This window comes from Scyliorhinus torazame, chromosome 15, assembly GCF_047496885.1.
Source record: "Scyliorhinus torazame isolate Kashiwa2021f chromosome 15, sScyTor2.1, whole genome shotgun sequence".
Classification (NCBI taxonomy): domain Eukaryota; kingdom Metazoa; phylum Chordata; class Chondrichthyes; order Carcharhiniformes; family Scyliorhinidae; genus Scyliorhinus; species Scyliorhinus torazame.
The window spans coordinates 82198293-82210677 of NC_092721.1; the positions used below are offsets into that span (position 1 = coordinate 82198293).

A 12385-nucleotide genomic window follows, 5' to 3' on the forward strand; every position below is an offset into this window, starting at 1 on the left:
CATTTAGTATTCCCTTGTCTTGTTACTCCTTCCAAAGTAGGATTAATTTCCATCTGCTACTAATCTGCCCATCTGCCAAATCTATCTATATCTTCCTGCAACCTAAGACCTTCTGCCCCACTATTAACCACCCTGCCAATCTCCGCAAACTTACTTATCATCCTCCCCACATTCTCATCTATATTGTTTATGTGTACCATGAACACTAAGAGACCTAGAACTGGACACTGGCGTCCAGTCACACAAACAGCCTTCTACCAACAAGTTACACTTCACACAAGTTACACTGGATCCCATGTGCTTTTACCTTTTTATCAATCTCCCATGGAGGACATTGTCAAAAACTTTGCTGAAATGCATTTAAACTACATCAACTCCACTACCCTCATCTATACACCCAATCACCTCCTCGAAAAATTCAATCACTTTTGTTAGGCAAGCCAAAACTATACTGAATTCCGTGATCTAACCTTTCCTCTCCAACTGGAGATAATTATCTCCTTCAGAATTTTTCAACCATGTCTGACCTATCTCCTGCACGTCTGCTCCCACCCCTTCCCCTCTCTCCCTCTGGAATACCCTGGTCCACTTCTCCATCACCTCCAACACCTCACCCTCATCCGACAGCACCTTCCCATGCAATTGCAGAAGATGTAACAACTTTACCTTTACCTCCTCCCTGCTCACCATCCAAGGGCCGAAACACTCTTTTCAAGTGAGGCAGCATTTCACGTGCACCTCCTTCAACCTGGTCTATTGCATTTGCTGCTCCCAATGCTGTCTACTCTACATTGGAGGACTAAATGCAGACTGGGTGAGTTTGCAGAACACTTTCAGTTTGTCCAGAAGCAGGCTTAGACCGTCCTGTTACTCCTCATTTCAACTCACGGTCTTGCTGTTACGTCCATATGTCTGTCCTTGGCCTGCTGCAATGTTCTAGTGAAGCCCAGCACAAATATCTTCCAATTATGTACGTTACACCTTTCCGGACTTTCAACACCCTTTTTAGTCATTATCCCCACCATTTACATTACCTTTGTCTTTCTGTCCAGGACATCATTATCAATGTTCACATAGCATTGGCCTTCTATCCAGCCCCACTTCTCCATGCCCCCCACAACAGTATAAATCTGATCCTATTTCCATTTTTTTCCAGCTTTGACAAAGTCACCCAGACTTGGAACGTTCACTCCCTACTCTCTCCACAGATGCTGAGATTGTCCAGTATTTTCTGTTTTCGCTACACACTTCCACCTAGCTTTTTATCATCCACCAACTTGGAAAGATTAATTTGGTTCCCACATCCAAATCATTGTGAACACCTGGGGCTCAAGTATTGATCCTTGCTGTACCCCACATGCAAGAATAACGTGTTTATTCGTACTCTCAATTTTCTGCCTGCTAAGCAATCCATGTGGCCCAGTAGACATTGTTATTCATGTCTCTGGCTAGATACAATTGTTTAGATTTATATCTTTCTCTTTGGTCTAACTTGTAAGACCGAGGCCAGAAATATAACAAGGTTATAGGCGGGGTTCGAAATACACAGGGGCAATGGGCAAATACACCTGCAGAAGCTCACAAAAATTCAATCATGGGACAAACAATAAAAGATGCCTCTTTACACAGGAGAGACAGAATCTGGTAAGAACTGCCCCTCCAATCACAGATTCCCTTCTTCCCACTCTTGTTATTCCTCCAAAGAAATAATCCGTGATCGAAGAGCAGAAAAAGTGGGAGGAAAGGAGTTCTTGTGTTCTGGGCCCAATCATCTCCAACTGTTTCATCAATGGCTTTCCTTCAATTATAAGGCCAAAAGTGGCCAAAAGATGACTGCACAATGCTCAGCACTGTTCACCATTCCCCAGACACTGAAGCAGTCTATGTCCAAATTCAGCAAGGCCTGGATAATATCCAGGCTTGCGCTGACAAATAGTATATACCATTTGTGCCACACAAGTGCCGGGCAATGACCATCTCCACCAAAAGAGAATCTAACTATCACCCTCTTGACATTCAATGGTATTACCATCGCTGAATCCCCCAATATCAACATCCAAGAGATTACCATTGACCAGAAACTGAACTTGACCAGCCATATAAATACTGTGGCTACAAGAACAGGTCAAAGGCTAGGAATCCTGCGATCAGTAACTCACCTCCTGATTCCCCAAAGCCTGTCCATCATCTACAAGGCACAAGTCAGGAGTGTAATGGAATAATCTCCACTTGCCTGGGGATTAGTGTGACTCTAAAAACACTCAAGAAGCTCACCAACACCCAATATAAAGCATCCCATTGTATTGGCACCCCTTTAACACAAACATTTGCTCCTTCTACCATCAACGCAGTAGCAGCTGTTCATGATGCGGAGCGATGTCAACAGTGTGGGTTCAATTCCCATACCGGTTGAGGTTATTCATCAAGGCCCCACCTTCTGAACCTCGCCCGTGCCTGAGGTGTGATGACCCTCAGGTTACATCACCGCCAATCAGCTCTCAAAAGGGGAGAGCAGCCAATGGTCTTCAGTGACTATGGCAACTTTCACTTTCAACATCTACAAGACGCATGTTGGAACTCACCAATGCTCCTAAAGCATCGCTTTCCAAAGCAACAAATGTTACCATCAAGAAGGACAAGGGCAGCGGACACATGGAAATATCACCACCTGGAGATTTCTCTCCAAGTCACTCACCATTCTCACTTGGAAATATATTGCCATTCTTTCACCGTTGTTGGGTCAATATCCTGGAACTCCCTCCCCAACAGCACTGCGGGTGTTCCTACACCACATGGACTGCAGGCAGGTATAACTCGAACAGATGACCGGGCTGGTTGGGGTGATGGGAGTTGGGGGTGGGGGGGGGAGGAGAGTATCTTATTCACCTGACTGGGGAGAGAGAGAGTCTCAAACTGAATTACACCTGTGACTTGTGGCCAAAATGGGAAACTCACAAATTGAGGAAGTGCTTCATTTTATGTTGCTTATCTTATCCTTGTCTCAGTCCAGGGAATGGGAGGACATGGATTCTGTCTGCTGCAAATCAGACATACATTACTTCCAATACATGACGTGCAATCATTTCAAAAATCAGTGCATTGCCAATACCCATCTACTTACAATAAATGGAAAGTTAAGTAATTGTGTGATGAATTAAATTTTCTGGACTCTGTGTCAGAAGTTCAGGATCTGAAAATTCACCTTATTGTGTAGTGATTGAATTTCCAGCATGACATGTTCTATTGAAGTAGAGGTAATACACTTGCTTTTATTCATGTGCATCTTGTAGATGTTGGTCATTTTCTGGTCCATATGAACCTGGATCACTTCAAAATAAATATCAATCGGTGACCCACTTGAAACATATAGACACAAGGTAATCTCTCGGACAGCGTCACTGTACATTTGTTGATCAGTAATTTTAGAATCAATTTCAAAAGCAACATACAAGATAGACAAAAGAACTAAGATTTTGTGCAGGTATGTAATTAAAACGTTTGCTTACTGACCTATCCCTGAAGCAATTTTGAACACAATTTTTTAACATTGCTTTTCTAGAATTCAACCTGTTCAGCGTTGCAGTTCATGAAATTGGACACTCTCTGGGGCTTGGTCACTCGAGCGATCAAAATGCTGTGATGTATCGCTTCTATAGATTTCAGGAAATCAATGGGTTTAAGCTTCCAGCAGATGATGTGAATGGAATTCAGTCTTTATACGGTACAATAAGAATGACTTGTATCTAATGCCTTTTAATTACAATTATATTGTGCCTTTAATGGAATCAGGAGCACTGTCGAGAAAAAACCTAATCAATTAAGAAGATATATTGGTAGATGAACAAAATGTTGAGCAGAGATAGGTTTAAATTACTATCTGAAAAGAGGAAAGAGAGGTAGAAAAAGCAATTTAGAGATCAAATTCCAGATTTTTGCACCTTAGTTGAAGGCATGGAAGCTAATTGTAAAGTGCTTAAAACCACAAAAATGGAAGAAGCAGAATGGGGAGTGCACATATCTGAAAGAAGATTAGAAAGCTAGGGACTGACAAGATCACTGGGGAATTCTGAAACAAGGTTTACATTTTAAAAATTGAGGCATTGCAAACTGGGAACCAAGGTGGTTCAGCGAGTACATCCAAAACTGTTGCACCTCCTCTTCCTTTGACTCACCATTGGTAGCTTAGTTTTTTAACCCCCTGTCCTTATCCTCCAAAACGTTCTCCTTATAAAGGAACATAATAACAGGAAAATACCATTCGGCCCTTCAAGCCTGCTCCATCATTTAACTACATCATGGTTGATAGAAACATAGAAAATAGGAGCAGAAGGCGGCCATTCAGCATTTGAGCCTGCTCAATCATTCATTATCATCATGGTTGATCAACCAAATCAACTGATCCTGCCTTCCCTCCGTATTCTTTGATCCCCTTCGTCCCAAATGCTATATCGAACAGCTTCTTGAAAACATACAGGGTGGAATTCTCTCCTGCCCGAGACACCGATACCATAATCGGCGATCAGGTGGAGAAGCCCTTCCGATGCCCAAATTGGGGATGGCGCCGGTTTGACGCCGGTTTTCGAGTCTCCGCCCCGTCAGAAAATGTGTCATCGTGTCGCGCACCGCAGGCCATTGAAACGGTGTTGGCGCGTCATCGGAGGGCCCTCCACGATGCTCTGCCCCTAATGGGCCGAGTTCCTGACCGCGCGGTTGATGGTGGTCTAAACGGTCGGGAACCCTGCGTGGCGGCTGCGGACTGTGTCCAGCGTCGCAACACTCAGCCAGGAGCCGTGCCACTGGCCGGGAGGGGGGGCTTCCGCGAGGGCTGGGGACTGATGGGAGGGCCAGGGCATGTCCAGGTGGCCTCTGGGCCATATTTGGCGGAGCTGGGTCCGCGCACGGCCGGAGCCATGTTGTACGGCGCGACCATTCTAGGTCGTCGCCATGTGCATGTGCGGCCAGGGATCCGGCCATTCTCCGTCTGTTTTTGGCGCGGGTGCCAGGAATTTCACCCGGCGCCACTGCTAGCCCCTCACCAGTCGCGGAATTGGCTCCAATTTTGCCGTCATAAAACGTCCATGAATTCCGTTTCTGCCGGCACTTAGCTGCTGAAGTGAAGAATCCAGCCAACAATGTTTTGGCCTCAACTGCTTTGTGTGGTAGTGAACTCCATACACCGGCTACTCTCTGGGTGAAGAAGCTTCTCATCATCTCTGTCCGAAATGATCTACCGCATATTCTCAGGCTGTGACCCCTGGTTTTCAACACCCCCACCATTGGGAACATCCTTCTTGCACCTAGACCTGTTAGAATTTTATAGGTTTCTATGAGGTCCCCCTTATTCTTCTGAAGTCTAGCCAATACAATCCTAACCGACTTAATCTCTCCTCATACGTCAGACTGTCATTCCAGCAATCAGTCTGGTAAACCTTCTCTGCACTGCCTCTATAGCAAGAACATCCTTCCTCAGATAAGGAGACCAAAACTGCACGCAATATTTCAGGTGTTGCGTTACCGAGGCCCTGTACAATTGCAGCAAGACATCCCTGCTCCTGTTTCAAATTCTCTCACTGTGAAGGCCAACATATCATTTGCCTTCTTTATCACCTGCTGCACCTTCATGCTTGCCTTCAGCAACTGGTGTACAAGGACACCCAGGTCTTGTTGCACATTCACCTCTCCTAATATATGACCATAAGACCATAAGACAGAGGAGCAGAATTAGGCCACTCGGCCCATCGGGTCTGCTCCGCCATTCAATCATGGCTGATATTTTCTCATCCCCATTCGCCTGCCTTCTCCCCATAACCCCTGACCCCCTTATTAATCAAGAACCTATCTATCTCTGTCTTAAAGACACTCAGTGATTTGGCCTCCACAGCCTTCTGCGGCAAAGGGTTCCACAGATTCACACCCTTTGGCTGAAGAAATTCCTCCTCATCTCTGTTTTAAAGGTCGCCCCTTTAGTCTGAGATGGTGTCCTCTGGTTCTAGTTTCTTCTACAAGTGGAAACATCCTCTCCACGTCCACTCTATCCAGGCCTTGCAGTACCCTGTAAGTTTCAATAAGATACTCCCTCAACCTTCTAAACTCCAACGAGTACAGACCCAGAGTCCTCAATCGTTCCTCATACGACAAGTTCTTCATTCCAGGGATCATTCTTGTGAACCTCCTCTGGACCCTTTCCAAGGCCAGCACACCCTTCCTTAGATACGGGGCCCAAACTATTCAGGTAATAAACTGTCATCCCGTTTTTGCTACCGAAGTGGATAACCCCCCATTTATCCAAATTATACTGCAACTGCCTACTCACTCAACTTTCCAAGTCACACTGAAGGATCCCTGCATCTTCCTCACAACTCACCCTCCCACCTAGCTTTGACAACTGCAAATTTGGGAATATTACATTTCATTCCCTCATCTAAATCATTAATATATATTGTGAATAACTGGAATCCCAGCACCGATCCCTACGTTACCCCACTAGTCACTGCCTGCCATTTGGAAAAAGATCCATTTATTCCTACGTTTTGTTTCCTGCCGGCCAACCAGTTTTTTATTCATCTCAATACATTACCCCTAATCCCATGTGCTTTTAATTTTACACCTTAATCTCTTATATGGGACTTTTCCGAAGAATTCCAGTAGATTTGTCAAGCATGATTTCCTTTTCGTAAATCCATTCTGACTCTTCACAATCCTGCCACTGTTTTCCAAATGCTCTGCTACAGAATCTTTGATAATTTTCCCCACTACCGACATCAGGCCACTGGTCTATAATTCCCTGTTTTCTCCCTACCTCCCTTTTTAAACATTATTTACCTTCCAATCTGTAGAAATTGTTCCAGAGTCTATAGAATCTTGAAAGATGACCACCAATGCATCCATTGTTTCTAGGGCTACTTCCTTAAGTACTCTGGGATGTAGATTACACCTTTTACCTCAAAGCCATTTTCCCGCGCTATCCCTGTATCTCTTGATGTCATTAGTATCTCAAAATCTATAAACCTTTAGCATGAATGTATTACTGACTGAGCCTCCATAGACCTCCCAGGAGATATCCAAAGATTCACCACCCTCTGACTGAAGAGATTCCTCCTCATCCCAATCCTAAATGATCTACCTCTTATCCTGTGACTATGTCCCATAGTTCTAGACCTAGAAACCGGGGAAAAAATCCTTCCAGAACTTACTGTTGAACCCTGTAAGTATTTTGTGCACTTCAACGGGAGTACCTCTCATTCTAGAGAATACAGACACAGACTTCTCAATATTTCCTCAAAGGGCAATCCTGCCATCCTAGGGATTAGTCTTGACATTGCTTCGACTTGAGATGGGTCTTTATATCAGCCTGGAGTCCTGCTTTGGTGTTGACAGGTTGAATGTTAACAGCAGATTGTCCCGAGAGTGCAGGAATGTAACAATAAAACTTTCCAAAGGCCAAAGGAGCTTTGGTCATGTGATGTTGCCCATTGGTGAATCAGTTTCAGCTAACAACCTGTTGCAATGTCTCTGGCCAAAATCCATTGTGAAAATGAAATGAAAGTCGCTTATTGTCACAAGTAGACTTCAAATGAAGTTACTGTGAAAAGCCCCTAGTCGCCACATTCCGCCACCTGTTCGGGGAGGCTGGAACAGGAAGAGAGTGGCATGAGTCAGAGATAATATTATTGACGCATAAGATTCTGAGAATGCCTGAGAGGCATACAGGCTGGGGAGATGTTTTCTCTCATGGGGAATCTATAAACAGAGGCACAGTTTAAAAATAAGGGACGTAATTTCCCCGACCCCCGTCCCACCAGAATCGGGATGGAACGCTGCCGTTAGATCCCACAAGAGGGATGGCACAGTAGCACAGTGGTTAGCACCAGGGACCCAGGTTCTATTCCCGGCTTGGGTCACTATCTGTGTGGAGTCTTCACATTCTCCCCGTGTCTGGGGGTTTCTCCGGTTTCCTCCCACAGTCCAAAGATGTGCAGGTTAGTTGGATTGGCCATGATAAATTGCCCCGTAGCGTCCAAATGTTAGGTGGGGTTGCTGGGTTACGGGGATAGGGTGGAGATGTGGGCTTAGGTAGGGTACTCTTTCAGGGGCTGGTGTAGGCTTGATGGGCCGAATGGCCTCCTTCTGCACTGCAAATTCTGTGATTCTATGATTCTGGGATTCCTGTCAGTCATTTCGTCCCATCAGATCACTGTCAGGGTGCCCAGGTGGCACTTTCAGGCTGGCAGGAGCCTAATTACTTGCTATACCTGTATAACTAGCCTTTTGTCATCCATGCACGAGGACACCTAGATTCCTTTGAACCTCAGAGATCTGTAATCTCTCAGTATTCAGATAATAATATTTTTATTCTTCCTGTCTAAATGGAGAATTTCACATTTGGCTACTTTGCACCCCATTTGCCAAATCGTTTCTCACTCGTTTAACCTACTAACTATGTCCCTTTGTCGCCTCCTTACATCCTTTTCACAATTTACTTCCCCACCTATCTTTGTGTCGTCAGCAAATTTAACAACCATACCTTCCATCCCTTCATCCAAGTAATTTAAATATATTTGTAAAAAGGTGAGATTCCAGCACTGATCTCTGTGGCACACCACTCGTCACATCATGCCAACTAGACAAATACACATTTATGCCAACCCGATAGCTCACCAATCTTCAATCCATGCTGAAATGTTTCCCCTTACACCATGAACTTTTATTTTCCACAATAACCCTTGATGTGGCATGTAATAACCACCACAAAGCCCACGTGGAAACCGTAATTGGTCTCCCTGTGGGGCTCGTGCAATATGAGCTTCCCCAGTAGTGGGCAGAGGCCGCCCAGCTGAGGCTCGTAAGATCGAGCACAAAGGCCGGCCCAAGCAGGGACCGAGATGTTGCTTGGCCCGATGGGGACTGTGAAGTGTAAATAGTTACTGCCATGGGAAGACTTTATGTCGTGTTAAATAAATCCTTTGTTACACCTACCTCTGGCTTCCAGGTCATTAAATGGCACCTTACCATATTTGTTTTCTCATGGGGTCAGTAGCCTTTGGAATTCACAGAGAGCAGTGAAGTCTAGTTCATTGAATGTATTCAAGGCTGAGTTTGATCAGAAAAAGAGTTGAGGATTTTGGGAGAGAGACAGAAAAGTCTGAGGAACTGAGGCCACATCAGGGGCATCATTCTCCGATGGCGGGAGTCTCCGTTCTGCCGGCGCCCGGGGGTTTCCCGACGGCGTGGGGGTGCCCCACAATGGGAAACCCCATTGACCGGCCGGTGTTACGGAGACTCCCGCCGGCCGGTCGGCGCAGAAATGTGGCGGGCGGGTAGGAGAATTTCGCCCCAGATCTTATTGAGTGGTGGAGCAGGTTCAATGACCAAATGGCTTGTTTCCTACTGTCGTTTCTTATGATTTTTCGCCATGAGCCTCCATGGGGTCCATAGCCAATGTTGAGGACTCCCAGTACTACTCCCTTTCCACTCTGAACAATTATGTCACCGCCTCTAGTCCATTTGTCCTGTCAATGATACCAGACATATTCTTGGATGGTGGTGGAAGAATCTGGTACGTTGATACTCATAAGGATGAAAATGCTTTTAAAATGTCAGCATGCCTTTCCTTTTGTGTACCAAATTATTATATTTCACCAGAATAATTTCTCCTTATTTCTGTGTTATTTATAATAATTTTCTTTAAATTCAGGAGCTCCAGTTGGGACCCCAGGTCCGAATCCAACACCAGCAGCAGGCCCGAATCCAACTCAGCAACCATCACCCTGTGACCCAAACTTGTTCGCGGATGCTAGCGTTACAACAAATAACGATATTCTTTTGTTCAAGAATGGGTAAAAATACGCTTCTTAAATCTCCTTCTAGTTTTATAGAATAGAATTTTGAGCCTGCGTTAGCCGTCAGCATAAACAACCACGCAGGTCCAAAGTCATTCTCATCAGCAAGATCTAGTATCCGCCCAAGAAGGTCATGAATCTTATTTTAATAAAGCATAATATCATTGGCAAGCTATCCCACCGTCACTTCCCCCATCATTGAATTTTCAAACAGATCTATGAGGACATCGGGGCAGCACGGTGGCACAGTGGGGTAGCCCTATTGCTCACGGCGCCGAGGTCCCAGGTTTGATCCCGGCTCTTGGTCACTGTCCGTGTGGAGTTTGCACATTCTTCCCGTGCTTGCGTGGGTTTCAACCCCACAACCCAAAGATGTGCAAGATAGGTGGATTGGCCATGCTAAATTGCCCCTTAATTGGAAAAAATTAACAGGGTACTCTAAATTTTTTTTTAAATCTATGAAAACATGACCCTGGTGACCTCACCTCTGAAGGGGATATGAGGTCGCCACTACCCACCAGGGAGTCCAATGGAGAGTGGGCACTGGAGAGGAAATGGGGGAACCAGCTAAGTCATTTTTGGGGATGATGCGGGGGGGTGGGGGTTGACTCCTAGCTGTTTGGGATGGTGTTGGCGGAGGGCTTTCTGTTTGCAGGCCTTTGCAGGCTTCTGTTCTTGTGGTGCTCTTGATGTTTAATGAGCCTGGCGTTGGTGGGGATGGGGATGGTTACTGCTTTAGTGTCGACTTTGCACATCGAGCATCATCCTTTCAGGGGTTTAAGTAATGTTTCCTCAGTGGGATTGTCTTTCTGGGATGGCAGCTGGAAGTGAGTGGGAGCGTTAAAGTCCAAAGTGTCAGTACAGAGGACGACTGCGAGGTCCCATGATGGGGTTCGGTGGTGTTGGATGGGCAATGTGGGGACTATGACATGGGGTATTGATTAGCTCCATGAGGGCAATAGGACCCTGACACAGAGGGGAAACCGAGGCCTGTCACATTTATCATCCACCCTCAGGCTGCAAGGGACAGCTGTAGGGCAATAACAGTGTGGATGCTATTGCCTATGGTTCAGGACACCAGGCCAACAGAAATGTTATCGTGGGTACTGGGTGTACAAGATGGAAGACTACCACTGAAGCTGGGGGAATACAGGTCAAAGTCAATGATCACATTGAGTGTAATTTGGAGGCTTGATGTAAATCAGAGCAGTCTCTCCTGCCACAGAATGGTGCTCCTTCCCTAATAACATTCCTGACCCTTTCTTAACAAGTCAATTATGCCTGTTAAGTCAGCATTGTAATAGATGATTCTGCCACTGATTTGTGCCCAATAATCACAGCCAGCTGTCCCAGGAGAGGGTTCCACGAGCATCATCGAGGCCTTCCGTGCCTGGTGGGTACAGCAAGGAATGGGGTGTTTTGTTCACCCTTTTATTCACATTTCAGCTTGATGTTTTAAGTTTCACTTTCTCTTTGTTTTTGTTCAGGGCAGTATCTCTTTAATGGGTTGCACTTTTTAGTTTGTCCCTCAATTTGTTTAATTTAGTCTAATCGGTTCGATCAAAATAGTTGGTGCCCACTAGTTAACCCTTTGGGAGCTGAGCGCCCGAGCATTGAACTCTAAGGCTTGCACTCACTTCTTAATAAGAGAGAGGTGACATAGGTTTAACCCCAATACAAGGGGCAATGGCAACAGAGTTCAGCAAACAACCCTGAAAAGAGAGGTGTTTTGGCTGCGTTTCACCATCCCCAGGAAGACGGCACACAGATCAAGTCAATGTATGAAAGCGCTCTCAGTCCTCAACCTTGGGGGGGATTCTGTGGGTCACTAAGGTTATCCAAGGTAGATACCCATCTGCCACAAGTTAGGAGAGGCTCATGTGGGGACATAGCCATTGTGTGAGAGAGTAAGGGAATGAAGCACATTGGAAAGGCACTCACATAAGGGTATGTGCACGGGTGGATGCCCCAAGAGTGATATGGCGATGGGTCAGGGCATTGACAGAACTCCCCATTGCTCACAGATCTGTCTCCTCCGTTTCAGTTCTTGGAGTGTGGGGTTGATGGAGACAGTGAAGCTGGCTGTGCTTCTGATTGCAGTGGACCAGGAGACAGGACATCAATGTGCAGCTGCACATCAACAGGACCAGCACACTGCAGAGGATGGGATGGCAGGGCCTGATGAGTTACCAGGGATAGAACCACACATTAAGGTTGCTCGGAGGAGACACTACCAGGCACGAGTGTAGCTGAGAACAACATACCTCGGTTTAACAGAGAATCAGTGCCAAAAACAACTGTGTCTGTCCCGGGAGACAGTGGACAACCTGTGCCAGATGATGCAGGAGTTGGCACCAATTAGGCTGGGAGGTCACCAATTGCCTGTGACCCTGAAGGTTACAGCCACACTGACCTCTTAGGCCAGTGGTTCTTCTCAGGGCTGCACGAGGGACCCCAGCCGCATCTCTCAGCCCGCTTGACATAAATAGAAAGAGGTGACTGATGCACCATTGGTGAGGGGACATGACAACATCAACATTGAAAGG

The 12385-nt window shown here is 45.9% G+C and overlaps 1 protein-coding gene across 1 annotated transcript in view; it reads left to right on the forward strand.

The window, feature by feature from the left end:
• The window catches only part of LOC140391311 (uncharacterized), a 108265-nt gene that overhangs the window by 14603 nt on the left and 81277 nt on the right, over positions 1 to 12385 (forward strand). The window contains exons 5-6 of the mRNA XM_072475904.1: positions 3560 to 3721; positions 9695 to 9836. Of these exons, the coding sequence (XP_072332005.1) occupies positions 3560 to 3721; positions 9695 to 9836 (304 nt within the window). The remainder of the gene's footprint in view (positions 1 to 3559; positions 3722 to 9694; positions 9837 to 12385) is intronic.